Source organism: Phasianus colchicus, chromosome 13, assembly GCF_987193195.1.
Source record: "Phasianus colchicus chromosome 13, bPhaCol1.hap1.1, whole genome shotgun sequence".
Lineage (NCBI taxonomy): Eukaryota > Metazoa > Chordata > Aves > Galliformes > Phasianidae > Phasianus > Phasianus colchicus.
The window spans coordinates 19,218,143-19,243,604 of NC_143448.1; the positions used below are offsets into that span (position 1 = coordinate 19,218,143).

The following is a 25,462-nucleotide window of genomic DNA, read 5'->3' on the forward strand; positions in this document are numbered from 1 at the left end:
TGCCTGGGGGGAACGGGAGGCTCTGGGGACGCCGTCTGCCCAGGTGGATGGCGCCGAGCAGGGCTGCTCCATCTGGCCGGGCTGTGCCGCCAGCATTTGGCTGTGGGCACATGGCCCTATGAGCTATGCTGGGCCAGGTATTGTGCTTGCACGTTTGAGGACCTCCCCATGCTGCAACTTCCAACCGTGGCCTGGCCATTCCCAGTGTGGCAGTGGAGATGCGTGCTCTGGCCTCAACTCTGCATGCCGCTCTCATTTGTGGGGTGTAAAACCATGCCTAGCACAGAGCACCCGGCCTGCCCACAGCTGCCTTCATCCACGTGGGGCCAGGGGCAACTCTGAGTGCTGGGGAGGCCCCAGCCCCCACAAGAATGGGGTGGAAACATCCAGTGGAAACAACCAGTGAATGGAGCCCTGAATGGCTCTTTGGTGGCTGAGCAGCTCCAGGCATCAACCGTGAGCTGAAGGCACATGATGGTCAGATGGGTCCCGCATCCCCAGCCCGCCCAAGCTCCCAGGGGCACTGTGCTGAGCAAGGGATCGCAAGTGGCTGCAACACGGAACCGCACTCAATTGCTTCTTTGACAATCCCCAGCGGATGCGTTGCAGTCCACAGCAAGCACTCTTCCAGGGACACTTGGGGGAACGTGGCCACGGCCGCATATGGGCTCTGCCCCTCACGCTGCCCTTGTTGTGGGGTCCCCAGGGCACACAAAACCCCATCGTGTGTGGGATCCCCAGTGTGCACAGTTCCCCAGCGCACCAGGTTCCCGAAGGGTTCAGGGAAACCCCACTGTGTTGCACGGCCCCCAGATGGCTTGCCCAGCCCTGGGGCACGCGGGACCCCAAGGCGCACAGAGACCCCGCTGTGCGCAGTGCCCCAGCACAGCTCAGCCCCCGGCTACCCAGGCACAGGCCATCATGTGTGTGCCCACCCTTCTCAGGAGGAGGAGCCGAGGGAGCCAGCTTTAAATTAGGACAGAGAAAGGGCCCTTTCTTCCCCATCACCACTGCTGAGCTCCGGATACGCCAGGCAGTGCCGGTGGGGAGGGCGGCTGAGACAGCAGAGTCCCTGCGCTGCTGCCCAGTGGGCTCCCGGGTGGGGGACCCGTTCCCCATCCTTGTGCCCGGGGCACAGAGGTGCCCACATCCCTTCTGCCTCGTGGTCGGGCGCTGTGTGAGCACTGGTGGGGCTGATTGGGAGCACAGGGACTTTGTAGGCGCTGCAGTTGTGCTCAGGGCCACGGCCCCCAACCAGGGGGTCCCTGGGGCTGAGGCCGGGGCCATGTCGACGCTGGCCCCCCTGCGCCTGCTGCGCGAGCCCTGGAACGCCAGTGAGGGCAACCAGAGCAACGCCACAGCTGGGGCCGGCGGCGCCTGGTGCCAGGGGCTGGACATCCCCAATGAGCTCTTCCTGACACTGGGGCTGGTGAGCCTGGTGGAGAACCTGCTGGTGGTAGCCGCCATCCTCAAGAACAGGAATCTGCACTCTCCCATGTACTACTTCATCTGCTGCCTGGCTGTCTCCGACATGCTGGTGAGCGTCAGCAACCTGGCCGAGACGCTCTTCATGCTGCTGATGGAGCACGGCGTGCTGGTGATCCGCGCCAGCATCGTCCGCCGCATGGACAACGTCATCGACATGCTCATCTGCAGCTCCGTCGTGTCCTCCCTCTCCTTCCTGGGGGTCATCGCTGTGGACCGCTACATCACCATCTTCTACGCGCTGCGCTACCACAGCATCATGACACTGCAGCGCGCCGTGGTCACCATGGCCAGCGTCTGGCTGACCAGCACCGTCTCCAGCACCGTCTTCATCACCTACTACCGCAACAACGCCATCCTGCTCTGCCTCATCGGCTTCTTCCTCTTCATGCTGGTCCTCATGCTGGTGCTCTACATTCACATGTTCGCGCTGGCTCGCCATCATGTGCGCAACATCTCCAGCCAGCAGAAGCAGCCCACCATCTACCGCACCAGCAGCCTGAAGGGAGCCGTCACGCTCACCATCCTGCTGGGAGTCTTCTTCATCTGCTGGGGGCCCTTCTTCTTCCACCTCATCCTCATTGTCACCTGCCCCACCAACCCTTTCTGCACCTGCTTCTTCAGCTATTTCAACCTCTTCCTCATCCTCATCATCTGCAATTCGGTGGTCGATCCCCTGATCTACGCATTCCGGAGCCAGGAGCTCCGGCGGACGCTGCGGGAGGTGGTGCTGTGCTCCTGGTAGGCAGCAGCACAGACAGGAGGATGGATGGATGGATGGATGGATGGATGGACAGACGGACAGATGGACAGATGGACGCACTGTGGGGTGTCCCCTGGGTGGCCCAATGCAGCCGGCTTTGGGCTGCCCGACCTCATGCTCCCAAATAAAGCCTCTTTGCAATGATGTGTGCCTGGCACTGCGCGTGGCCGTGGGCGCTGGGTGCGGGGCAGCCCCGAGCACCGGCATCTGGGCGCTTCCCACCAGCCCGCGCTGGGGACACCTGCGGACAGATCGCTGCTCGACAGCAGCAATGCAAGCACCGGTTCCGGCACCACCGCCATGGGGGAATCCGGCGGCCCCCGAGGGGCTGCACGGGAGGGTGGGGGCTGCGGAGCGCGACTACCGCGGGACAAAGGCGGCTCCGAACGCCATCGCCTTTGTTCTCCGGCAGCGCACGCTGCGGTCCGCGGGGCTCCGGGACACCGCACCCTCCCCCGGTACAGCATCCCCGCGTACAGCCCCCGGTGGGCGTTGGCCCCTTTTTCCCCGCACACGAAGCGGACCGTGATCCCACCCTATGCGATGCTCGGGCGGGCCCGGGGGACACCCCATCCCCGTGCCCGCACCCGAGCCCCAGTGCGGGATCCCCCACGCGTGTCCGAGTGGGCGGGTCCCCTCCCCTCCCCCACAATGGCTGCAGACATTCCTCCCCCACCTCGTGTCCCCCTCCCCTTTCTGTGTGTCCCCCCGCCGTGCCCGTGTCCCCGGGGATGCTCCGGCAGCGCGGTGCCGCCGGGTCGGCTCGGGCCGCTACCGGGGCCGCGCAGTGCAGCGGGGTCGAACCCGGCAGGAGCGAATCGGACCGGGCCGGGTCGGGTCGGGCGAGGCTGGGCGGGGCGGCGGCGGCGCCGGTGCCGCAGGGGCAGTTGCAGCGCTGCGGCGACGGCCGCTGATTGGCGGCGGAGCGACGGTGACGTCAGCGCCCGGCCCGGTGCGGCGCGGGGCGGCTATAAAGGCGGCGGCGGCGGCGGAACCGCCCCCCGCGCTCCCGGTGCCGCTCCGCTTTCGGTGCCGCTCCGCTCCCGACCCGCTTCGGTCCGGCCGCACCATGAGGGAGATCGTCCACATCCAAGCGGGGCAATGCGGCAACCAGATCGGCGCCAAGGTAACGGCGGGGCGGACAAAGCCCCCTCCTCCCCATCCCCCGCGTCTCCTCCGTCCCCGCCGCACCGGGAGGACAAAGGGCCCCGCCCCGCTCCTTTGTCCGCCGCCGCCTCCGCCCGCGGGTTGCGGCCCCGCCGCCGCCGTTCAGCACCGCGGACAGCGCCCGCCCTGCGGACGGAGCTGCGGCTGCGGGGTGGGGCCGCGCCCCCCGGGATGCGGGACCCGCTGTGCCCCCCCCGCCCGGTGCGGGATTCACACCCAGCCTGCGGTGGGGAACCCGGGTGCGGCTGCCTCTCCCCCTCCACCCCCCCCGCCCCAATCCCCTCTCCTCCTATCCTCGCGTTGGGTTGCGGCTTTATCGGCGCAGGGGTATGGGGGGGACACACCCAGAGACACTGACCCCGTGCCCCCTTTCCCCCCTCCCCCCCCCCCCCAGTTCTGGGAGGTGATCAGCGATGAGCATGGCATAGACCCCAGCGGCAACTACGTGGGCGACTCCGACCTGCAGCTGGAGCGAATCAGCGTCTACTACAATGAGGCCTCCTGTAAGTTGCACCCCCCCCCCCCCCCTGCACGAACCCTGCCACCTCATGTCCCCACAATCCCTCCCGCGGCCACGGTCCACGCTGGGACAGACGCCTGCCCTCAGTCCCATGGGAACCAATGGTTTTGAGGGTGGGGAGGGGATGCACCCAGCCCCATGGGGATCCTATGTTGTGGGGACAAAAGGGAGGGAAACATTAGTGTGCTGTGCTCTGGGGTATGTGTATAGAGCCCATGAGGCTCTGTAGGGGTGTGTTGTTTTTTTGTTTGTTTGTTTGTTTTGAGAGGGATGTGGGGACATGAAATGGATGGACCAACCCCATGGGACTCTGTAGTTTGGGGGGTGGGAAGGGGGAAGTGGAAATTGCCATTGAACCCAATGAGAACTCCTTTGTTTAGAGGAGGAGAGGACACAGTGAAAGGACCCAGCCTCAGGGGTCCCTGTGTTTTGGGGCACAGATGTGTGCCCCCTCCCCCGTGGTGGTTGGGTGGGTTGGGTGGTGGCTGTTCCCTCTGGCACGCCATGCGGTCTCTCTGCAGCTCACAAGTACGTGCCTCGCGCCATCCTGGTGGATCTGGAGCCGGGCACAATGGACAGCGTGCGCTCAGGTGCCTTTGGGCACCTCTTCCGCCCCGACAACTTCATTTTCGGTAGGTGACCACACCCCACACGGGGAGGGGACACCCCTGGGGCTGCCTGCAGGCGCATCCTTGCAGCCCCAACCCAACCCCAAATCCTGGCACCGTGCCCTGTGCCCAATGCACCCTTTGTGTGTCCCCATCCCCAGGTCAAAGCGGGGCTGGCAACAACTGGGCCAAGGGGCACTACACGGAGGGGGCTGAGCTGGTGGACTCGGTGCTGGACGTGGTGCGAAAGGAGTGTGAGAACTGCGACTGCCTGCAGGGCTTCCAGCTGACCCACTCCCTGGGTGGGGGCACGGGCTCAGGCATGGGCACGCTGCTGATCAGCAAGGTGCGTGAGGAGTATCCCGACCGCATCATGAACACTTTCAGCGTGGTGCCGTCCCCCAAGGTGTCAGATACGGTGGTGGAACCCTACAACGCCACTCTCTCCATCCATCAACTGGTGGAGAACACGGATGAGACCTACTGCATCGACAACGAGGCACTATATGACATCTGCTTCCGCACACTCAAGTTGGCCACCCCCACCTATGGAGACCTCAACCACCTCGTCTCGGCCACCATGAGCGGCGTCACCACCTCGCTGCGCTTCCCCGGGCAGCTCAATGCTGACCTGCGCAAGCTGGCTGTCAATATGGTGCCCTTCCCACGCCTTCACTTCTTCATGCCCGGCTTCGCCCCGCTGACAGCACGTGGCAGCCAGCAGTACCGCGCCCTCACCGTCCCTGAGCTCACCCAGCAGATGTTTGATGCCAAGAACATGATGGCTGCTTGCGACCCGCGCCACGGCCGCTACCTCACCGTGGCCACTGTCTTCCGCGGCCGTATGTCCATGAAGGAGGTGGACGAGCAGATGCTGGCCATCCAGAGCAAGAACAGCTCCTACTTCGTGGAGTGGATCCCCAACAACGTCAAAGTTGCAGTGTGTGACATCCCACCCCGCGGCCTCAAGATGTCCTCCACCTTCATTGGCAACAGCACGGCCATCCAGGAGCTCTTCAAGCGCATCTCGGAGCAGTTCACCGCCATGTTCCGCCGCAAGGCCTTCCTGCATTGGTACACGGGGGAGGGAATGGATGAGATGGAGTTCACCGAGGCAGAGAGCAACATGAACGACCTGGTGTCAGAGTACCAGCAGTACCAGGATGCCACGGCCGAGGAGGAGGGCGAGATGTACGAGGATGATGAGGAGGAGTCGGAGGCACAGGGTGCCAAGTGATGGCCCCGCACTCGCTGCTTTGGGGGGGCCCTGGCCTCGCCCCTCGGTGTCTGCTCCCCTCAGCCCCACGTTAGCTCAACCCTTCCTGTGCCCCCTCCCTATGGCCTCCCCCTTTCCCCTTTTTTCGTTTTTTACTGTTTGTGTCTCATGTTTTTTTTGAATACTCAATAAATTTATGGCTGTCCGGTTACTCCTGGCTCTGGTTTCTGGTATGAGGGGTGTGAGGGCTCATACAGGGAGGGGGAGTGAAGGGGCAGCAGGAGGAGGGCATAATATTCCCTTTTTAAACCCATAAAGGAAGGGAAATTGGGGACCACGAGATCCCACTGGGGCCATGCCCAAATTCTGCTCGTGTAATACTGAGTGCCACCCCATGCACTGCTGCAAAGCCCCCCAGGCTCTTCTGTGTCCCCTCCCATGTGGGCTCTGTCCCCGTCTCCTGCCCCAAGCACTTCATACGGGCCCAGCAGTGTCCCTGGACCGTGCAGGGCCGTGTTAGGCTCTAAGGAAGCCAGGGACACCCCAACACACAAAGCCTGAGCAATATGGGGTCCCCACTATGGAAGCTTCCCCGCTTCTTTTTCGGTGCTAAAGCGGCTCCCTTGGTCTCTTTTGGGGGCTGGTGAGGCCCCCATCCCTCTGGGCGCGTAGCGGGGGCTGCAGGACCGCGGTGCTGCACAGACAATGGGCTGCGAGGCGGGGGGCGGCACGGGATCGATGGGAGCCGAGGCTGTCCGCAGCCCCACCCAGCGCTGCGCGCTCCGCCGGCCGCCAGGGGGCGCTGGAGGGAGAGGCGGGCCGAGCGGTGGGCGTGGCTCGGCGCTGTCCCCGCCCCCCGGCGGCCCGGTGCCGGTGCCGGTGCGGGCGGTGCCGCGGGGTGCCGGCGCCGCGTCCCGCAGGGCGATGGCGTACGACGAGAGGCTGGCGCGGTTCCGGCAGGCGCACCTCAACCCCTTCAACAAGGGCCCGGAGCCTCCCGGCGGCGGCGGCGGCGGCGGGGCGGGCGAGGACGATCCGCTGCCTCCCGGTGCTCTCCCGCTGGATGCGGCCCGGCGGCACGAACCGGGCCGGGCGGACGGGGAGAGCTCGGAGCGGCCCATGGACCTGGGCCTGGCGGAGGACCACTTCTCTCGGCCCGTGGTGAGTGGGAGCGGTAGGGCCGGGGGCAGCGGCGGTGCCGGGGGCTGCGGTTCATCTTCCTCCCGTTCTCCTCCCGTTTTCCCTCCGTTCTCCTCCCGGTCGCCCCCGCCGCAGGGTCTGATCCTGGCGCCCGACGTGCAGCAGCTGCGCCGCGCCATCGAGGAGTGCCGCCGCGCCATCCTGGCGCTGCCCGAACACTCGGAGCGGCAGAAGGACGCGGTGGTGCGGCTCATCCACCTCCGCCTCAAACTGCAGGAGCTGCAGGTGGGGCTGCGGGCGTCCCGGGGCAGCCCTGAAGGTGGGCTGAACGCCGAGGGTCACGGGGGGGCTCTGAAGGTCCTGCGGGGGTCCTGGGTGGGAAGTGTCCTTGGGAAGGGCTCTGAAGGACCTGCGGGGAGCCCTAAGGATGCTGGGGGGTGTTGTGGAGAGGGATAAGTCATGGGGAAGGGTACTGAGGGTCCAGGGAGGGGTTCTGAAGGTCAGGACCCTGAGGGTCCTGAGGAGGGTCTGGGGGAGGCTGAGGGGCCTGGGGTGGAGGATGAGAGTCCAAGAGTGTGGATCTGAGCGTCCTGGGAGAACTCTGAAGGTCATGGAGGGGACTGTGAGAGTTGGGAGGGGGGTTTTGGGGGCAGGGAGCTGAGGGTGCAGGAGGATAGGGACAAGGGTTTCAGGGAAGGGATCTGAGGGTCCTGGGGTTGTTCTGATGTTTCAGGGGAAGACCCTGAGGGAATGGGGCTCTGAATGTCTTGGAAGGGAGGTGAAGGTCCTGGGAGAACTCTGAGGGTCCAGAAGGCTGTGTTGACCCCTCCCCCCTCCCATAGGACCCTGATGAAGAGGAACCCAACATCCGTGTGGTGCTGGAGCACCGCTTCTACAAGGAGAAGAGCAAGAGCGTCAAGCAAATGTGTGACAAGTGCAGCACCATCATCTGGGGCCTCATCCAGACCTGGTATACTTGCACAGGTGGGTTGGGGGCACTGACACCCCCCCTGCAATCTCCCTGCAGCCCTGAGCTGACAACCACCTGCCCGCAGGGTGCTACTATCGGTGCCACAGCAAGTGCCTGCCCCTGGTCACCAAACCCTGCGTCAGGTCCAAGGTGAGCCACCAGGCCGAGTACCAGCTCAGCATCTGCCCTGAGAGCGGGCTGGACAGCCAGGACTACCGCTGTGCCGAGTGCCGGGCCCCCATCGCCCTCAGTAAGGCACCGAGGGCTGTGGCTGGGGGAGAATCTGGGAGGTGCATGGAGCTGGGGGAAGCTGGAGACTGGGGCCGGGGGATGTTTTTGGGGTGGTTGTGCCAGTGTGGGTGCCGGTACCAATGTGTGTCTCACTGCAGGGGGGGTGCCCAGTGAGGCCCGACAGTGCGACTACACCGGCCTCTACTACTGCAGCAGCTGTCACTGGAATGACCTGGCTGTCGTCCCCGCCCGTGCCATCCACAACTGGGACTTCGAGCCCCGCAAGGTGCCTGTGGTGCTGGTGGGGGGCACAGGGGTCTCAGAGATCACTTGGGAGGCTGTGTCTGAAGGCAGGGGTCCCTGGGGACTGTGTTGCTGGCTGGAAGACACTTGCGAGGGGTCTCTCAGAGCCAGGTCCATTGGGCCAGGGGTAGAGGGCTCAAGCTGTGCCCTGCAAGGCCCCGCTGGCCCTGCACACGGTGTGACAGTGGTGTACGTGCAGGTGTCCCGCTGCAGCATGCGGTACCTGGCGCTGATGGTGTCGCGGCCCGTGCTGAAGCTGCGGGAGATCAACCCTCTGCTCTTCAACTACGTGGAGGAGCTGGTGGAGATCCGGGTGAGCATGGTGTGGCCATGGGTGGGGCCCAAGGCTGGTGGGAGGGTGACATGTGGTCATTAAGGATAAGCTGGGAGGGTGCCTGAACTGCAGGACTGAGACTGAGCCAGCTTTGTCCTGGCACTGTCCTCACCCAATGCCCATCTTATCCTATCCCATTCCCACACAACACCTGTCTCATCCCCATCCCTGTCTCCATCCTGTCCCTGCCACCCCCTTCTCCCTGTCTCTCTCCCCACTCCCATCGCATCCCCGGCCCCCGGTGCCCCCACAGAAACTGCGCCAGGACATCCTGCTCATGAAGCCATACTTCATCACCTGCAAGGAGGCAATGGAGGCACGGCTGCTGCTGCAGGTAAGGCCCAGTGGTGGGCAGGGGGGAGGCCCTGGGTATGTGGGCATGTGGGCACACCAGTGACATCTGCCTGCCCATGCAGCTGCAGGACCGACAGCACTTTGTAGAGAACGACGAGATGTACTCGCTGCAGGACCTCATTGACATCGAGGCTGGGCGCCTGAGCTGCTCCCTAACTGAGATCCACACCCTCTTTGCCAAGCACATCAAGCTGGACTGTGAGGTGAGTGGGGCGGTGCTGCAGGGCAGCCTGGACTGAGATCTGGACTGGAGCCATAAGGAGGGCACTGGCGAAGACCTGGAGGTCCTTGTCAGCACCCAGGTACCAAGGGCTCATCTGTTTTTTCTCACCCCAGCGTTGCCAAGCAAAAGGCTTTGTGTGTGAGCTTTGCAAGGAGGGCGATGTGCTTTTCCCCTTTGACAGCCACACCTCAGTGTGCACTGACTGCTCTGCCGTCTTCCACAGGTATGGTGGGTGCCTTGTCTGGAGCCACCTGCATCCCTTTGGGTGCTGCAGGGGGGAGGGACGGGTGGTTCCAGGACCTTCGTGCTTCCTAGCATTCCCCAGAGCATCCCTTTCCCACAGGGACTGCTACTACGACAACTCCACCACGTGTCCCAAGTGCGCCCGGCTGAGCCTGCGCAAGCAGTCCCTCTTCCAGGACTCTGTGGCCGAGGCAGAGCCCTAAGTGAGGGCCCATCTCCACAGCCACTGGGGCCCCGCGATGGACAGATGGCCACGAAGGCTGCCCTGCAAACTTCAGTTCTGCCACTCACGTGGGGCCAGGACTTGTGCTGGGCGGGGGTCCTGCACTTTGCCACCTGCAGCCACATTATGTGGGCGAGCATGCTGGCAGAGCCGGAGGAACGGGCTCTTCCAGGAAGGGCGAGGGTGCCTCTATGGGGCTGAGGTTTCCACGTGCTCCCAAAGGGCTGGGCATGGTGTCTTCGGGAGAACCGGGGGGTCCTACCCTGGTGGGGCTGCCGGCAGCCACCACGTGCAGAAATGTGCTCTGGGTGAACACTACCTGGTTGGATGCTGCCGGTCTGGGGGGAAAGCATCTCTTCTTCCTCCCCTGCATTATGGGACGCATTAGAACACTGAAGGCCGGGGCTGAGGGATGCTGGGGGGGGGGTTTAAGGGCAGTGCTAGTGTGTGACACTACGTCAGGGGTGGGGCACACCACTGCCTCTGCTTTTGCAATTGCTCACTGCTGCTCGCGGGAGCCCCTACTGCACATGCTGTCCCTCAACACCACTCCTGCAACACTTGCCCGGTCTGTCGCAGCTGCGTCGCCTCTTTGCACAGCGCCGCAGTCACAATTCTGCCCTGGGGCTGCTCCTGGAAGAGGGGGGTAGGGCTGAGGGAGCTTTGGTGGGCACTGTGGAAGCAATGGGATGGGCTCTCATGGATGAGGTCTGGCTCTGCCCCAGTGCCAGCTTCCCCGCATCCCTCCTCCTAGCTTTCCCTATGCTCAGTTCTGCTCCTGCAGAGGCTCCCCACATCCCCCCTCCCTGTAACCCGCTGCTCCTGGCAGCCCCCACCCCATACAGGGGTTGCATCCCCCCTTCCCTGCATCAATGGACACAGGGCAGAGCAGTGGCCATGGGTTGGTTGGTTTTACCAGTACACACAACTGCTACATGGCGGTGGGTGGTACAGTGCAGACACTGCACAGCTCCTGGTCCTGCCATGCTGGGACCATGGTGGAAAGGAGGTGGGGGCCGGGTAGTGCAGCCCCCATTGTGCTACAGGGCCGAAGGGGCCGGTTCCCCCTCCCCACTGAGCCACCAGCTTTGGCATTGCTTGGTACCCATGGTCTGAAGCTGCCACCCCACAGCAACACCCGGTCACGCAACTTGTCCCATAGCGAGTCCTTTGTCCTGCACGGCTTTTCCTGGGGCAGGGAGTGGGGAACGTGGTCAGAAAGAGCTGGAGACAAGGCAAAGCACACATCTCTGTGTGTCCCCCTGTCTGTCCCCACCAGCCGAGGCAGCTCCTACTCCTGCTGAGGCTGCTCCACTGCCAGGAAGGTGTCCAGGGTGCCTGGTTGCAGCTCTGAGTCACTGAGGTGCTTCTTCTCTCGGCCATGCTCGCGTGCACGTGTCCAGGAGGGGGAACGCAGGTACCCTGCCCGTGGCATAGCCTGCGGGTGCAGCCCTATGGGGACAGTCAGCTCAGCCTGTGCTTCCTGGCCACGGTGGTGGAGTGGGGTGCAGGCAGACGTTCACTCACCACTAGGCGACTCGCTGGCCACGTTCTCCTCGTCAGAATCAGCAAAGACCTCTGCCAGCTCCTGGTCCGACATGTCGGTCAGCTCTGTGAGGTCCAGCAGGTCAAAGTGCACCTCCAGCGAGGACACGCTGCTCAGTGGCTCTGTGGGGAGCAGGACTGCGGGTGGGCAGCTGCCAGACAGAGTCCCTGGTGCTGAGGTGGGGGCCCCGTGGGATCTGAGAGGGCTGGGTAGTGATCCAGGGAGGGACAAGGGGTTGCTGGGGGGGGGGATGACAGCGACTGGCTTGGGGTGAACAGGAGCCAGGCAGGGACCACAGGGGCAAGAGGGAACATGGGAAGGCAGTGGGGGTGTGGGGGCTGCACTCACGTCTCCGTTCGGTGACCTGCAGCAGGCTGGCAGTGGGAATGGGGATGCCACCCTGTTCCTCCGTGGGGGCACCGGTGGTCTCTTCAGCTGTCCCAGGGATGGGGGTCCCTGCTGTTCGCTCTGGGGCCAGTGCCTCTTTGCCAAGCTCTGCAGAACCGGCACCTGCTGTGTAGGTGCAGGGCTGGGGCAGCAAAGGCAGCTCCCTCCTGTGGCCCTGATGCCACCACTCTGGGTGCCTGGGGCTACCCGGTGGAGGGGGCAGCAGCTCCCTGGCCCTGTGCCCCCTGCAGGACAGGCGATGCTTCCTGGGGCAGCTGCCATGGGCCCCATCAGCCCCATTCCCCGCAGCCGGCAGCCCCCCGCCCCTCACAGCCCCTTTGTGTCGGCGAGACAAAAGCACAGCCTGTTCAGAGACCGGAGCCCAGACAAGGGGCGTTTTGTCTCCTGGAAAGAGCTGGCGGGGCTGGTCAGAGGCAGTACGATCTGTGCCTGGGAAGCCCCTCTTCAGGGACAGCAAGGGCTTGAGCTGGCACTGAGTGGGGCCAAGAGACCCTGTGTGTGTGTGGGGGGGGGGGGGGGGGGGCAGCGGCAGCACCAGGCACTGTGGCTCCTGGTCCTCTTGGTGTCACAGCTGAACCCATCTACACACCATTGGGCCCTGCCACCAGGTGAGATGGTGGGTGAGATGGTACTGGGACAGGCTCACAGGGGACAGGGCATCACCTCCTTCCCCCAGGCAGCTGACACTGTGGTGGGCAGAGGACGGAAATCCTGCTGCCCAAAGGAACCAGCAGAGGGAAAGGAAAATTGCAATGGCATTTGACAAGGAAGCAGCACAATGCCCATGCAACTGTCCCAACACCATGTCTCAACCCTGCAAGGTAGGACAGGACACCCATCACTATCACCACCTATCCTCCATCTGGGAAACCAGATCCCCACCCTGCTCTTTGGCCAGGAAGAGCCATGCACATTCCCTTCCCCAACCTCATCCCCAGAGTGGGTAACCACCATCCAGAGCACGTCCTTCCCCCGCCATCATCCTGTCCCTGCTCCCTCCAGCGGAGCCCCCACCCACCGGGGCGCTGGTCCCTGCCGCAGCAATCCCCTCTGGCCCCCGTCTGCATGTCGTCTCCGTGCCGCTCCGCTCGGGCTCACCGGCTGTCTCCTGGCGAGGAGCAGGGCCAGCATCAGGGCTCAGTGCGCTGCTGACTCACGTCAACCGCAGAGTGAGACAGCAGCGGGCTCCGGTCACCCCAAAGGGGGGCTTCGGTCACCCCACCAGGGTCCCCAACCCACCTCAAAGACCTAGTGAGGTGGGAGGGCATGGCCTGGACCGTCAGCACGGCGGTGGCACAGCCGCACGCAGGGCACACGCAGGAGGGATGGGCGTGTGCAGGAGACGCACGATGCCACTCGAACACCACCGCGACGCTACGAACCCCCGGGTGCAGCATTACGGCCACCGCCAGTGTCCCCAAGTGTCACACCGCTGCCTGCAGGCAGGTGGCAGCCCCATATCTCTGACTCCCTGGGGCACATCTCAGCCTTCCCACCCCGGCTGAACCGCTCGGCGGGGTGGAGGGGGCTTCAGAAAGGGCAGGGGGGTGAGATGTGCCCCGCTCCATGTCCCCACCTCACAGCCACCTTCGTGCTCCCGTTGTGCACGTATGCACCCCCCCTTGGACACACCCCCTGCACGCGCACACACACACACACACCTTGCACACCAACCCCCCCCTCCTACGAAATTCCCCCGTGCCCTGCCCGGGCCGATATCGCGGTGATGGGCTCCCCTCACCCCCCTCCAAGCGAACCCATCCCATCCCCGCTCACCTTCGGTACCGCCCGCTCCCGGAGCCTCCATGGGCCGGGCCGGTGCCGTTGCCGGTGCCGGTGCCGGTGCTGGGCGGGGCGGGGTGGGCCCGGTGCCAGCCCGCAGCCCGCACGCTCCTGCCCGCCGCGGCGGGGGTGGGACCGGGGGCGGGCCGGGGGCGGAGGCCGGAGCCGGGGGGGCTCGGCGGGGGGGGGGGCTCAGCGGGGCGGGAGGCACCGGGGGTGCGCAGGGGGCCGCGGCGTGGGTAGAGCCGGGGGTGCGGCTGGGAGCCGGGCTGCGGGGAGGCCCGCAGATGGTCTGGGGGTGCAGAGCGGCCCCTGGGGGCGCATCGGGGCCGCGGGACGCAGAGGGCAAGAGCCGGGCGCTGTGGGGCCGGGGGCACGGCCCGCTGCGCCGCGGCTCCTCGAGAGCCCGCGGTGGGGGTCAGCGGGGCAGCGCGGGCCGAGAGGTGACGGGGCGGGGCTGCGGGGCTGCGGGGCTGCGGACCGGCCCGGGATCCCGGGTGGCGGCGGGCCGGGCTCGCAGGAAGGCCGGGCTGGAGCAGGCCCCGCCGCCCGTTGCTAAGGCCGGGCCCCGCGTTGCTAGGGGGCGGGTCCGCTCCCGCGCAACTCTCGCGAGATCTGCCCGAGCGTTGCCTGGGAGACCGCGCAGCTGCCGTCGCCGCCATGGTGAGGAGCCGGGCTGGGCGGCGGGGGGTTCAGCCCTCAGCCTGGCGGCCGAGGGGCGCAGAGCCGGGCGTGGGAGCTCTGGGAACCGGAGCTGGACTGGGTGGGGTAGTGGGAGCGATGCCCGGGGGTACCTGTGGCTCGGTGCTGAAGGAAGCGTTGGTGTTCCTGTGCTCAGGCCTTCGCCCTGTGGGTGTGCCCTGGGGAGGGGTTCTGATCCCGGACCCGGTCCCGGTCCTGATCCCGGTCCTGGGCAGAACACAGCACCCGTTTCACCCCGCCATGGCAGCAGGTATGCTGTGCAGCCGGGCTGCGGGCACTGTGCAGCATAGCTTCCACTCGAGTGCTCACAACTCACGTGTTTTCTTTTTGCAGGCACCCAAAAAGCAAGCTGGAAAAAAGGGGAAAGGGGGCAAAGCCCCAGCAGTGGTGGATGCCGTGTCCCTGGCAGAGATGAGCAAGGAGCAGGTGAGTGCTTCCCTTGCACCGTGGTGCCTGGCTGAGGCCCCAGGGACGACAGGTGGCAGTGGGATGTGGAGGACAGCAGACGGTGTTCATTCCATCGCTGACATCAGGGCTGGGTGTGTGGCCCCACGAAGGCTGCTCAGAGCTTTTCCTGGACAGAGTGGCCACCTCCAAGGGCCACGTCCTGCCCTTGCTTCTGCTGTCCTGTGGCACTCTGCTTTCCTGCCTTGTGCCCTCATTCATTTCCCCTCATCCCATAATCCTGTTCTCTTGTGCTGATCTCCTTCTAAGTGTGGAAATGTTCTGGCAAAGGTACCTCTGGTGAGAGTATTATTTGATAAGTGCTTTATGTTTTGTGGTGTTTTCCTGTAGAAAGTAAGCTGACCAATTCTATTAGAATCCGTGTTTCTCCCTGCATTTTTTGCTTCCATCTGGCTGTTCCCTCCTGTAACTGGAGCTCCTTTACCTTTCTGGTATGAGCAGCCTCTTCTCTGCAGGCTATTTTGCTGAAGCTCAACCCTCTGATCTCTCAGTCTACAGCTCTGTGCTTTGCAGCCTGCTGAACTCTCACCATATCCCAAATCGTGCTGCTTTGGGGGTGGGAGGCGCCCCCATGGACGATGAGGACAGGCAGAGGCCAGAGCTGCCCAATGTGGGCCTGCTGCCCTGGATGTCCTCCAAACACAGGAGAAGATGGCACTGTTCTGGGGCACCTTGCTCTGCAGATAAGATCTTGCATGTCTCAGTGTTATTTAGCATCTGAGAATGTGAAATGGAATGCTGAACCCTGTCTGCTTATGATAGGAAGAGATCTTGTCACTCTTTTTGAGGGGTCATTTGTCAAATCCTGAGCACTTCCCTCCTTCTGTTTTCCCTTTTCTGTCTCAATAAAGGCTGCCGTGTCCTCCAGGCTTGCAACAGAGCTCACCATTGATACCTCTGGGTTTTTTCAAGGGAGCTGTCCCCCTTCTCCCTCTAATTCTCTTTTCTTCTTTGCTTTGCAGCTGCAGGAGCACATTACACGTCTCCGGAAGGAGCTGGACCGGGAACGGGAAGAGCGCAACTACTTCCAGCTGGAGCGTGACAAGATTCACACCTTCTGGGAGATCACCCGGCGGCAGCTGGAGGAGAAGAAAGCAGAGCTGCGTAACAAGGACAGGGAGATGGAGGAGGCGGAGGAGCGGCATCAAGTGGAGATCAAGGTGGGAGGGTGAGATGTGTGGCCCTTTTTCTTTTCTTGTGCCCTGGGACAGAGTCAGCAGGTCTGAAGAGATGAGGGAAGGAGGCAGAGGCTGGATACAAGTCAGGAGTGTCTCAGTTCATATCCGGACTTCGGATGTTTTCCTGCTGGCTCCTGCTGATGCCTCTCACCTGTTCTCTGGCTTGTTTTCAGGTTTACAAGCAGAAGGTGAAGCACTTGTTGTATGAACACCAGGAAAACCTTACCGAGCTGAAAGCAGAGGGCACCTTGTCCATGAAACGGGCCCAGAAGGATCACTGGGCTCAGGAGACAGAGCTGCGCAAAGAGATGCGTTCCTTGAAAGTGGACCTGAAGGAGCAAGAGCTGGCCAATGAGGTGGTGGTGAAAAACCTGTGCCTGGTAAGTGTCTGGCAGGGCAGCAGGGACTGGATCTGTGTGCAAAGTGCCTTTGCTGCAGAGGAAAGTGGTGGTTCTCCAATGTGCAAGCAGGAGACTGCATCCTCTGGTGTCTTGGTGAGGGGGGAGTGGGGTTTCCCACAATATCAGTGTCAGATGTACTTGAGAGGCACTGAAAAGAGCACAGGAACAGGGAGGATGGGTTCCTAGGGCAAGTCCTGTGAAAATTCTCCTGCAGGAAGGAGTCAGCCTCATGGCTCAAAGGCACAAGGACAGTTGGAGAACCTAATACACCACTGTTGGCTCAGATAATAGGTTCATGCTGTGGTGACAGCCTTTTCCAGGGAGCAGGAAAGGCTCCCATGGGATGTGGCTGACCATAGGTTTATCTGCATGCTGGGACAGCACCTGACTGCTGGACTCCAGCCCTGTGGCTGGCCATGGCCTGTGTGGTCATCGGAAACTGGAGAATGACTGCCCTTAGCCTGCACTGCGTTGTGATGCAGTCACCTCAGGATTGAATTGTCTGCCTCTAACATGAAACTTTTCCCTAACAGAAACAAGAGGAGGAGATCACACAGCTATGCAACGACTTCGAGAGACAAGTGAAAGGTCAGAATGTGCTTGAATCCCCTGTGTCTGTGTGCTAAGTCCTTGAAGTTCCTCTGTGCTGTTAGCCTTTCTGGAGCAGAAAGAGGCCACTTCATCCCCCAATTCTTGCTCTCTGTGCTCACAGCTGCTGGGCTGCGTGGCTAACAGTGGTGTCCAAGCTGAACTCTCAGCCTGTGAAAATGTGCTGTGAAAATGAAGCCTGGACAGGCATCTGTTGTGTGAGCTGCTGGGTGGAGGCAGGGCTCTCGCTGCTGCCAGCCTGCACTGCTGAGCACAGCTGGCTGGGTGGCTGGAGGAGTCCTTGCAGATCTAAGTGCTGGCTCCAGTGCCCTCCTCAGGGGACGCATCAGGTTCTCACGGGCTGCCTTGGAGCGTTTCCATACCCTGTTTCCAGGATGCTATTTCTGGGCTCTGCTCTCCATGGTCCCAACATAACTGCTCTGTGTGCTGGTGGCAGCTGCTAAGGGGCTGTTAAGGAGCATCTTGTCCTCAAGCAATGCTGCAGTGGCACGTGCGGGGCTGCTGCTTGCTAACAGAGCCCAGGTGCATAGGCACAGGTTCTGTGGGAGGGTCTCACTCAGCCCCCTGTGCACTTCCCCAGAGATGGAGGCCAAGTACAACAAGAAGATGCAAGCACTGCGGGATGAGCTTGACTTGCGCCGAAAGACTGAGATCCATGAAGTCGAGGAGAGGAAAAACAACCAGATCAATGAGCTGATGAAGAACCACGAGAAAGCCTTCCATGACTTCAAGAACTACCATGACGATGTCACCTTCCAAAACCTGGCACTCATCAGCTTGCTGAAGGTACTGCCTGCCTGCTCTCTGACCCCGCTGCTGCAGCCCTGTTGTGTAGTGTCACCAGGGAACTGGTCCAGTAACTTGCCCCAGATCTGGCCAGTTCCCTGGTGGAAGTCCTGGCACTACTGTTTTCTTGGGAGTTGTACGCGGTTACATGAGCAAAGTTTTTGTGCATAGGGAGATGTGGCTTGCTGGGCCAGCACTGGGAGGGTGTCCTGACCTGGGAAGCTGTGAGAAGCTGGGCAGATCCTGCCTCTAGAAGCTAGCAATTGTGTTCCCAAGAACAGGAACAGATGGAGGAGATGAAGAAGAGAGAGACTCACTTGGAAAAGGAGAAGGCAGATGTCCTGCTCCAGAACAAGCAACTGAAGGAACCCCTGCAGCAGGCCCAGGAGCAGGTGTTTGAGCTGCAGAAGAAATTGGCCCACTACAATAAGGACAAGGAGGCTCTGATGGTGAGCTGCCAGCTCTGCTGAGCCCTTTTGTATTCTTCCCTGATTCACCATGGCTGTTTCCTGGCATTGCTCAGCAGTGACCTCTGCCGCTCAGCTGAGAGTTCTTTGGCTCAGACTGCTGAGCGAACGCCCTTGAGTCCCTTTCAGCTTAGTTGGTGTGTGTAGGATCTCAGGTGGGACTCTAGCAAGAAAGAAGAGCAGACCTGCTGCAGAGAGGGAAAGGTGTTGGTGTGGCTGAAGCTTGTGTTCTCTCAACCCCATGTCTTCTGCTGGTTGCTCTCCCGCTTGCCAGAACACAGAACACCCATCTCCCAGAGACCTCCATGCTCTTGTAACTGTTGCTTCCTACTTGCAGAACACAAAAGCCCATCTGAAAGTCACCCAGAAGGAACTGAAAGACCTTCGATGGGAACATGAAGTGCTGGAACAGCGGTTTAGTAAGGTGAGAACTGCAGGTGGGTCTGGCCATCCTTTCTCTCTCTCCAAACCCTGTCCCCATGCAGAGGTTTAGGCACCAGGACTTAGCAGAGACTGCCTGTGCTGTGCCTAGCTGAAAGCTTTCCAAATCTCTAATCCAGAGCAGCGCATTAGCTGCTGCTTCCAACAAAGCTTATCACAGTTTTGGCGTCTCCCGTGCTCAGCAGACAGGCTCAGCCTTGTACTTCACTGAGCAATCATGCGTGTGCTGATGGTTCCCTCCTGGCCTGCTGGTGGGAGGCTGTGGCACTGGGTCAGGAGTGGAGCTGCGTAGAGAGGCTCCCGCTACAGCAGGGAGAAATATGGGGACAGTCTTTCCCTCGTTCTTCTGGCATGTGGATGTCACTTCCTTGCTTGTCGTGCAGCCTCTTCAAGGAATATTCTGTTGACTGAGTTCTCCCAGACTGAGCCTCTCCTTTACAGCTAACCCAGATAAATTTATTGAGAGAGAACAGAGCTCATTTGCGATTCGTAGAAATCCCCAGGAATATGAACACTGATCTGAGGCCTCGTTAACAATCCATCATTAAGGCAGCAACATATTCAGTGCAGTCAGAAATAGGCTTTGGAGGAGAGATTCTAATTAGGACACTTATTAACTAGCTGTAAGCCAGGAACTCCTGCCAGCTGCAAGGAGGGGAGGAGAGACTCCTGCATGCTGGGGCCCCTCTTGTGGTCCAAAATAGTGCCTTGGGGCACAGCAAAGAGGAGCTTGGAGTCAGGGCCAGGCTGAGCGAAGCATGGTGTCTCTGCTGCTGTGTGAGGACAGTGAAGGCCTATTTGCTCCCTTCTGGAGCTCAGGAAGGGCGGGGGGAGGCTTGCAGTAAGCTGAGATATCCCAAAGGGTCCTGAGGATGGTGTGAAGCTGTGCTATGTTTTGGAGTAGGTGCAGGCAGAGCGAGATGAGCTCTACCAGAAGTTCACCAAAGCCATTAACGAAGTGCAGCAGAAGACTGGATTCAAGAACTTGCTCCTGGAACGCAAGCTGAAAGGACTCCTTGACGTCCTGGAGAAAAAGGAGGTGGAGCTCAGCGAGGTCTTTGCAGCCTCCAACCTCGAGCCAGGCGCCCTTTCCTTGGTCTCACACAAGCTGGAGGTAGCGTGCACTGCTGCAGGGCCCTGTGGAAGTTCTCCTTTTCTCCTCTTGAAGGGCAGAGGCTGCTCTGGTGGTTGCTTTGAGGCAAACGCAGACCTTGGAGGTGTGAGCGTGGTCCTGAGGTGCGTGGGCAGCATAAAGGCAGAGCCTGGCTGTGTGGCAGGAAACAGTCCCTGTCTTCCCTGCACTGTTGCATACCTGCCTGTATGGCCAGTCCCCAGCCTCAGAACGCTGCAGAAAGCACCTCAGTCTGCTCTGCTGTTGGCTGCACCATGTAGAAAGCTGGGCTGTGACTGTTGTGGCAGTCGTTCCCAGCACACCCATGACTGCGCAGTGCCGCAGGGCGCTCCGGCTCTCCCTCGAGTGTGGGGCGTGTGGGCGTTTGGCACTGATCTCTAGCTCAGGTGGAGTCTCTTTCAAGGAGAATGGCCCCAGGCAGCACTGCTCAGGTCTCTGTGCTGACAGGTGGCATGTGGCATTTGGATGTGCTGCCACAAGCAGTGGGCTGCGTGAAGGGCCCATCTCAGCGACCCTGGGCACTCTGTGTGCAGGGAGCCACCGCTGGTGAACCTCAGCCATGCCTCTATCCTAGCCTTGCTGGCTGCAGAGGCAGCACAGACAGGTTCCCAGTGGCTCTGCAATGTCTGGCATGCTAAAAATACATATGCAGAGAGCGTTGGCGCGGTGTGGCGGCTCAAAGACCCGCATTCCTAGAGCATGCAACAGCAGTAACTGGAGAAGCAGCATTTGCTTCACACTGGCTTCAGACAAAAGGGATGCAGGTTCCCTGCTCAGCTTGGTTGCCTCTTCCCTTGTGTCCTCCTGCCTATACTGCTCTGTTCCTGGTCCCCTCAGTGGTGGGTGACAGCGATGCCCATGGAATCCCCCTTGCCAAGGAGCTCTGGTGATGAACACAGCAACAGCCCCAGACTTTCAGTCTGTGTGACAAGACAGTGGATTTGTCACCTACAAGCAGGTGCCACAGCAGCAGACTAGGAAACACATTCCTGGGAAGGCGTCGAGGCGTCGCGCTCTCCCACAGCTGCTGGGGTCCCTGGATTCCTTTGCTCAGCTGCCTCCAGTCACCGGCGTCATCGTGGGGAGACTGTCCCTGTAATTCCCCCGGTGCTGTGGTGGCAGGGAGGTGCTGCAGGAGCAGGTGCTGCTATCCGCCCCCCCCTTGCAGTGAGGCAGGTGATGCTGATGCTGGGGCTCTGCTGGCATTCCTGCTCATGGTTTGGGAGGTCCCTGTGCCTTGCCTCTGCCTGGGGCTGGCTGTCTCTGGCAGCGCTGGCTCCAGAGTAGTGACTGTCTGCCCAGCCATGTCCCAGCACAAGCATCTGCTCAGTGTGCTGTGCCACATGCTCTGGCCTGCAGCATGGCCCCAGGCTGATGTGCCCTCGGTGCCAGCAACTCAAGTCTAACGCAACTGTCTCCGCTTGCAGGATGTGCTCAATTCCAAGAACGCCACCATTGAGGACCTGCAGTTCCAGCTGGCCCGAGCCTGCAAGGTGAGGAAGGGGCTTGGGTTATGCTGTGTTCCTGGGGCTGGGGGAGCAGAAGGAAAAGTAGAAGCCTTCCCTCCAGGCCTTGAGCAGGAGCTGCCTGCTCTGTTTTGTGTCCTGGAATACTGGCCCAGGCTGCAGTTTTCCCCATTCCCCTATTTCCCTGTGAAATAAGGTCTGTTGAGGGGCTCCCACCATTCAGAAGTCTGCACTGTGCCTGTGCCTTGGTAGGGAGGGGCTGGGCTGGGTTTTGGGATGGCAGCCCAGAGCATGGAGCATTTTTCTTCCAGGCACACAACGACATGCTACAGACATTGGAGGCAAAGCTGACATCCTTTGGGATCCCACTGGACAACCTGGGATTCAAGCCCCTGGAGAGCCCTGTGGTGGGGCAGGCAGTGGGGCAGGGCCCTGCAGGACTTGTGGCAGTGCCCACATGACACCATGCAGCATCTCGGGGTGCTCCTGGGGCAGGGAGCAGGGCTGTGCTTGCCTCGTGCTCCCAGCATCCGACCCAAAGGAAAGTGAATTTTTTGAGACTGATGGTGCTGTTTGAATCCTTTAATGGTATCAGCCAAGTAGTTCCCCTGTGGCACTGGAGCAAGGATATGCCTTGCCCTAGCTGCCCCGATACGTTGTATAGGAGTAGGGGCTGATCAGCAGTGGGACATGCAGCTTCTGGGCTGGGTCAGTGATGGTGAAGACAACCTAGGGGAGAGCAGGGAGGTGGTGAGTGGGTTATAGTCACGGCCAAAAGCACCGCCTTCTTCTGCCTGTAGCCTGGGCATCCCTGCAAGCAGTGCTGGCAGTGCAGCAGGAGCGTGGTTGAGGATTGTGAGCTCCTGCAAGCATGGACACAGCATGCGAACCCCTGCAGCTCCTGCTGTGACCAGAGCTGGCTCTTAGCAGCACCCCAGACCCCATGCTCAGCCCACGGTACCTCCACGAAGGGGTAGAAGCTGCTGTACCCCAGGCTTTTCCAGTAAGCTGCTGTCTCGAAGCGCAGTTTATAGGTGCCAGCCTCAGCCTGCCCAGGGGGCAGGAGGGGCAAACAGCGTCCATCTGCATCCGTCCACCTGAAAGCAGAAGGAAGCAGAATGTGGCTAGCTCCGGTAGTTGCCGTGGGTGATGTGGGCAGCAGTCTCCACTGCTTACTGCTGACTCTCCTACCTCTGTGCCAGCTCTGTCCACTGTTCCCCTGGCTCTCCCAGCTGTGTCAGGCGCAGAGCGAGGCCGGCAGCGGGCAGCCCTGTGGCCGTGTTCAGCACGTGTGTGGTCAGGGAACCGCTCAGCATCTCAGGCTTATCTGGAGCCTGTGGCACAGAAAGGGAGCAGCACTGAGCTGTGCCTATGCCATCCATCTCCCCCTAGTACCATGCTGTGCCTACTGGCACCAAGGGCACGAATAGTGGGGGCGGTGGGGAGCCCAGGGTAGGCACTGCCACAGCTGGGCACCCCCCCATCCCTGGATGTCCCCAGCCCTCTGGAAGTGCCCCATGCACCCACCCTAAGCTGGTGTCTGTGCAGCTGGGTCCCTTCTGGCACTTCTCCCTCCCCACCACCGTGCTGTGCCCCCAAGACACAGGTGCCCACCACCCTCCCACTCCGTGAGGCCAGCTGTTGGGGCACAGGGCTGTGCTGCAGCCCAGCAGCCGCCTGCGTGCTGTGGGCACCACTGCTACCCCTGGTGTGGGCGTTCTGCTGGGAAGGAGGGCTGCCTGCCGGGCTTCCTGCTCAGCCCCGCGCCTGCATGCTGCTGGCTGCCTGGAAGCAGCCATGTCCCCGTCGCCTTCCCGGCCGGCACTGATCTGCAGTGTCACCGTGTCACGTGTGGTGGATATTAACCCTGCAAGTGCTCCTGGGCTGCCTGGGGCAGGCAGCCAGCGCAGGGTCAGAGCACCTGCCCCTCTAGAGAGTGGGGCAGCTGATAGACACTGATCTGAGGGTGCTGGAGTGGGGTGGGTGCTTGCTTCCAGCCTAGAACCAGCTGTGGGCCTTGGCTGCTGGCTGAGCTGGCAGTGCTGGAGGCACAACAGCACGTGAGGGCACCCGGTGGCTTACCTGCCTTACCTCCATCCTGCTCTTCCAGCTCCCCACGTCTGATGCCACCACTCAGAATGCCATCCCCTGCCCCGGCTGCCCTCCCCACGGAGCTGCTGGGCCGAGTGCCGCTATCCCAGCACGTTCCTCCCCGGCTGGGCCGGCCTGCGCAGGCGGCTCTGTGCTGGGCAGCGCTCCCAGGTGCCTCAACAGCACCCAGCACCTCAGCCCCAGGGCTGGTGGACCCAAGCCCAGATGAACGTTGGTGTGCCAGAGCAGGGCTGAGCCCCTGGGGTCTCACCTGGACGAGCTGTGCTCGTTCAACCTGCCTGTCTCCTGCAGTGTGCTGAGGTGTGGCTGCCCGCGTGATGGAGCCCAGCTCCCTCCTGGGCTGTGGGGAACGGCCCAGAGCCTCATCCACACTAGGGCTGCCCAGGAGAGGTGCAGCTCACCTTGTTGGTCTTCAGGATGTCATCGCTGCTGGGGTTGCTGGCATCCGTGACCTCAATGATGGCCGTGGCGGTGTTGGACAGGCCCTTGCCCTCCTGGTCCGTGGCCTGGACAATCAGTGTGTAGTTGGGAGTGGTCTGCAAGATGAGGTCACACCATCAGAGGCCCCGCATCCCCACAGCGCGTCCCACCACCCCTCTGTGCGTGGGCTGTGTGCCTGCCGTGGGGCACGAGGAGAGCGCCCACCTCCCGGTCCAGCCCCGTGCCCAGCACGCTGATGATGCCCTTGGCCGGGTCGATGGTGAACATCTGCGGGTGCGGGCTGGGCGGCTGCTGGCTGACGATGGAGTAGCTGACGATGCCATTGTCGGTGTTCACCGCGTCGTCCGCGTCCGTGGCGTTCACGGTCATCACGGAGGTGCCTGGGCAGAGCGAAGAGCCGGGCAGACGTCACTTGTGGGACGCGGCACCGCCGCCCCCAGCACCGCTCCGCACCGGGGCTCCCGGCCCCCCGCCCGCCCGCCGGTCCCCGCACCCGGCTTCGCGTTCTCCTCGATGTAGCCGACGAAGACCTCCTTGATGAACACGGGCCTGTTGTCATTCTGGTCCATCACCGTGATGATGATCTCCATGGGGTCCTCCACGGGCTGCCCGCTGGCCGACACGGCGTGGGAGAAGAGCTGCGGGGGCACCGTCAGCCCGCACGGCCCCGCACGGCCCCGCCCGCCCCGCGGCCCCCACTCACGGTGTAGCGATCGATCTTCTCCCGGTCCAGCTGCTCGGTCACCTCCAGCCACCCCGTCTCGCGCTCGATGACGAAGATGCCCACGGGCGGGCTGTCCGCGCCCTGCCCCGTGATGCTGTAGTACACCTTGGACTCCTTGTCCTTGTTGGATTTGACCTGGCGGCGAGGCGGGGCGGTGAGAGGGGACACCCGCGGGCCGGTGCCCGTCCCCGTGATGCTGTGCTCAGCCCGGCCGGGGGGCGGCTCGGCCCTCAGCCCCGTACCTGCACCAGCTTCATGGGGTAGGGCCCCCGGTGGTTCTCGAGGCAGCTGATGGGGGGGATGACCCAGTCCCTCTTCTGCCTCCGGAGGAAGCCGGAGTCGTGCTTGGGGAAGGTCAGCACATCTACCTGAACACTCAACGCCGCGTCCTGCAGGATGGATGGCAGCTGGGCTGTGTTCCAGCCCTGCTGCTTCTCCCTGCAGCCCTCCATCGCCATGCAGAGGGTCCCACCTGCACGAGGAGGATGAAGAGGATGAAGGCTCGGGGTGACATGGCTTCAGCCCTGCTGTGCACTCGTTTGAGTGCTGACCCAACACGGCTCCCGTTCTGGACTTTCACCTTGGCAGCGCTGCCCCTGCACAGCTCACGTGGGCACTGGGTTGCAAAAGGACTGAGGCGAACCCTCATCTTTTATTGGGTGCACCGGGGAACGATGTTGCTGAGGAAAGCGTGAGGGTCTCTGTGCCTTCTTTGCGTCTGTCTTTAACAGCCAGAGCCGCTCGCTCAGCCCGGGGTTGGGACACAGGCACTGGGCTGCAGGAGCCCCACCGCTCGAGGACGACGCTGGGCAGAGGCCGACGGGATGGGGTCCAACGCAGCCAAGTGCCGGGTCCTGCCGGTCATACCGACCGCACGCAGCCCCGTGGTAAAGGATCTGGGGGTGCCAGAAACGGGCACTGCGAATGGCACCGGGGGTCCCGGGGCGCTTCTCACGGGGCCGCACGGAAGCACCGGGGGGCGCGCGGCGGCAGCGGGCGGAGCTCCCGGAGATGCGGGGCGG

At 62.3% G+C, this 25,462-nt stretch overlaps 6 protein-coding genes and 1 long non-coding RNA gene across 15 annotated transcripts; 4 read left to right on the top strand and 3 right to left on the bottom strand.

Moving 5' to 3' along the window:
- Positions 1-1,060: 1,060 nt before the first annotated feature.
- MC1R (melanocortin 1 receptor) lies at positions 1,061-2,633 on the top strand. Its single transcript, XM_090149500.1, has one exon. The coding sequence runs from the start codon at positions 1,286-1,288 to the stop codon at positions 2,228-2,230; it is 945 nt and encodes a 314-aa protein (XP_090005626.1). The 5' UTR covers positions 1,061-1,285; the 3' UTR covers positions 2,231-2,633.
- A 584-nt stretch (positions 2,634-3,217) lies between these two features.
- TUBB3 (tubulin beta 3 class III) lies at positions 3,218-5,970 on the top strand. Its single transcript, XM_090149499.1, has 4 exons — positions 3,218-3,374; positions 3,810-3,918; positions 4,457-4,567; positions 4,705-5,970. Exons 1-4 carry the CDS (start codon positions 3,318-3,320, stop codon positions 5,778-5,780), a joined length of 1,353 nt encoding a protein of 450 aa, XP_090005625.1. The 5' UTR covers positions 3,218-3,317; the 3' UTR covers positions 5,781-5,970.
- A 637-nt stretch (positions 5,971-6,607) lies between these two features.
- Positions 6,608-10,681, top strand: DEF8 (differentially expressed in FDCP 8 homolog). Its single transcript, XM_031615498.2, has 10 exons — positions 6,608-6,920; positions 7,035-7,184; positions 7,742-7,883; positions 7,955-8,119; positions 8,259-8,386; positions 8,603-8,716; positions 8,991-9,071; positions 9,154-9,294; positions 9,428-9,537; positions 9,658-10,681. The coding sequence occupies exons 1-10, from the start codon at positions 6,684-6,686 to the stop codon at positions 9,758-9,760; spliced, it is 1,371 nt and encodes a 456-aa protein (XP_031471358.2). The 5' UTR covers positions 6,608-6,683; the 3' UTR covers positions 9,761-10,681.
- On the bottom strand, positions 7,197-10,432 carry LOC149916200 (uncharacterized). Its single transcript, XR_016470720.1, has 3 exons — positions 10,346-10,432; positions 8,627-8,750; positions 7,197-7,308 (listed from the first exon to the last, which is right to left on the bottom strand). It is a non-coding gene; the product is annotated as an uncharacterized LOC149916200 (long non-coding RNA).
- Positions 10,673-13,652, bottom strand: DBNDD1 (dysbindin domain containing 1). 5 transcript variants are annotated; one of them, XM_090149516.1, is made up of 4 exons: positions 13,511-13,652; positions 11,675-11,839; positions 11,308-11,448; positions 10,673-11,232 (listed from the first exon to the last, which is right to left on the bottom strand). In XM_090149516.1, the coding sequence occupies exons 1-4, from the start codon at positions 13,539-13,541 to the stop codon at positions 11,072-11,074; spliced, it is 498 nt and encodes a 165-aa protein (XP_090005642.1). In that variant the 5' UTR covers positions 13,542-13,652; the 3' UTR covers positions 10,673-11,071. The 5 variants fall into 5 exon arrangements, with proteins under 5 accessions (XP_090005642.1, XP_090005643.1, XP_031471361.1 ...); XM_090149517.1 differs by having other exon boundaries at positions 11,675-11,836; positions 13,511-13,647; XM_031615501.2 differs by lacking the exon at positions 13,511-13,652 and adding an exon at positions 12,753-12,842 and having other exon boundaries at positions 11,675-11,821.
- On the top strand, positions 12,838-21,726 carry DRC4 (dynein regulatory complex subunit 4). 3 transcript variants are annotated; one of them, XM_031615104.2, is made up of 11 exons: positions 13,961-14,179; positions 14,552-14,644; positions 15,646-15,843; positions 16,035-16,241; positions 16,796-16,850; positions 17,452-17,657; positions 17,939-18,106; positions 18,462-18,548; positions 19,470-19,679; positions 21,125-21,190; positions 21,475-21,726. In XM_031615104.2, the coding sequence occupies exons 1-11, from the start codon at positions 14,177-14,179 to the stop codon at positions 21,622-21,624; spliced, it is 1,443 nt and encodes a 480-aa protein (XP_031470964.2). In that variant the 5' UTR covers positions 13,961-14,176; the 3' UTR covers positions 21,625-21,726. The 3 variants fall into 3 exon arrangements, with proteins under 3 accessions (XP_090005636.1, XP_031470964.2, XP_031470965.2); XM_031615105.2 differs by lacking the exon at positions 13,961-14,179 and adding an exon at positions 14,363-14,468; XM_090149510.1 differs by lacking the exons at positions 13,961-14,179; positions 19,470-19,679 and adding an exon at positions 12,838-13,176.
- An 11-nt stretch (positions 21,727-21,737) lies between these two features.
- LOC116243717 (cadherin-1-like) lies at positions 21,738-25,251 on the bottom strand. 3 transcript variants are annotated; one of them, XM_090149512.1, is made up of 9 exons: positions 25,021-25,251; positions 24,683-24,912; positions 24,420-24,575; positions 24,210-24,354; positions 23,921-24,096; positions 23,677-23,811; positions 22,355-22,497; positions 22,125-22,260; positions 21,738-21,892 (listed from the first exon to the last, which is right to left on the bottom strand). In XM_090149512.1, exons 2-9 carry the CDS (start codon positions 24,896-24,898, stop codon positions 21,803-21,805), a joined length of 1,197 nt encoding a protein of 398 aa, XP_090005638.1. In that variant the 5' UTR covers positions 24,899-24,912; positions 25,021-25,251; the 3' UTR covers positions 21,738-21,802. The 3 variants fall into 3 exon arrangements, with proteins under 3 accessions (XP_090005638.1, XP_090005639.1, XP_090005637.1); XM_090149513.1 differs by lacking the exon at positions 25,021-25,251 and adding an exon at positions 24,913-25,000 and having other exon boundaries at positions 24,683-24,829; XM_090149511.1 differs by lacking the exon at positions 25,021-25,251 and having other exon boundaries at positions 24,683-24,984.
- Positions 25,252-25,462: the final 211 nt, after the last annotated feature.

Bases quoted from the DNA above. Each gene is read 5' to 3' on its own strand.
- MC1R (XM_090149500.1), top strand. From the start codon at position 1,286: ATGTCGACGCTGGCCCCCCTGCGCCTGCTGCGCGAGCCCTGGAACGCC.
- TUBB3 (XM_090149499.1), top strand. From the start codon at position 3,318: ATGAGGGAGATCGTCCACATCCAAGCGGGGCAATGCGGCAACCAGATC. The intron at 3,919-4,456 runs GTAAGTTGCACC...GTCTCTCTGCAG, and splicing joins CTACTACAATGAGGCCTCCT to CTCACAAGTACGTGCCTCGC. The intron at 4,568-4,704 runs GTAGGTGACCAC...CCCCATCCCCAG, and splicing joins CCCCGACAACTTCATTTTCG to GTCAAAGCGGGGCTGGCAAC.
- DEF8 (XM_031615498.2), top strand. From the start codon at position 6,684: ATGGCGTACGACGAGAGGCTGGCGCGGTTCCGGCAGGCGCACCTCAAC. The intron at 8,120-8,258 runs GTAAGGCACCGA...GTCTCACTGCAG, and splicing joins CCGGGCCCCCATCGCCCTCA to GGGGGGTGCCCAGTGAGGCC. The intron at 9,295-9,427 runs GTGAGTGGGGCG...TTCTCACCCCAG, and splicing joins ACATCAAGCTGGACTGTGAG to CGTTGCCAAGCAAAAGGCTT.
- DBNDD1 (XM_090149514.1), bottom strand. From the start codon at position 12,801: ATGCAGACGGGGGCCAGAGGGGATTGCTGCGGCAGGGACCAGCGCCCC. The intron at 11,840-12,752 runs GTGGGTGGGGGC...GCACCTACACAG, and splicing joins CGGCAGGGACCAGCGCCCCG to CAGGTGCCGGTTCTGCAGAG. The intron at 11,449-11,674 runs GTGAGTGCAGCC...TGCTCCCCACAG, and splicing joins GCAGGTCACCGAACGGAGAC to AGCCACTGAGCAGCGTGTCC.
- DRC4 (XM_031615104.2), top strand. The intron at 16,242-16,795 runs GTAAGTGTCTGG...TTTCCCTAACAG, and splicing joins TGGTGAAAAACCTGTGCCTG to AAACAAGAGGAGGAGATCAC. The intron at 18,107-18,461 runs GTGAGCTGCCAG...TCCTACTTGCAG, and splicing joins AGGACAAGGAGGCTCTGATG to AACACAAAAGCCCATCTGAA.
- LOC116243717 (XM_090149512.1), bottom strand. From the start codon at position 24,898: ATGGCGATGGAGGGCTGCAGGGAGAAGCAGCAGGGCTGGAACACAGCC. The intron at 24,097-24,209 runs GTGCGGGGACCG...CGCTCTGCCCAG, and splicing joins CGAGGAGAACGCGAAGCCGG to GCACCTCCGTGATGACCGTG. The intron at 22,498-23,676 runs GTGAGCTGCACC...TCTGTGCCACAG, and splicing joins ACATCCTGAAGACCAACAAG to GCTCCAGATAAGCCTGAGAT.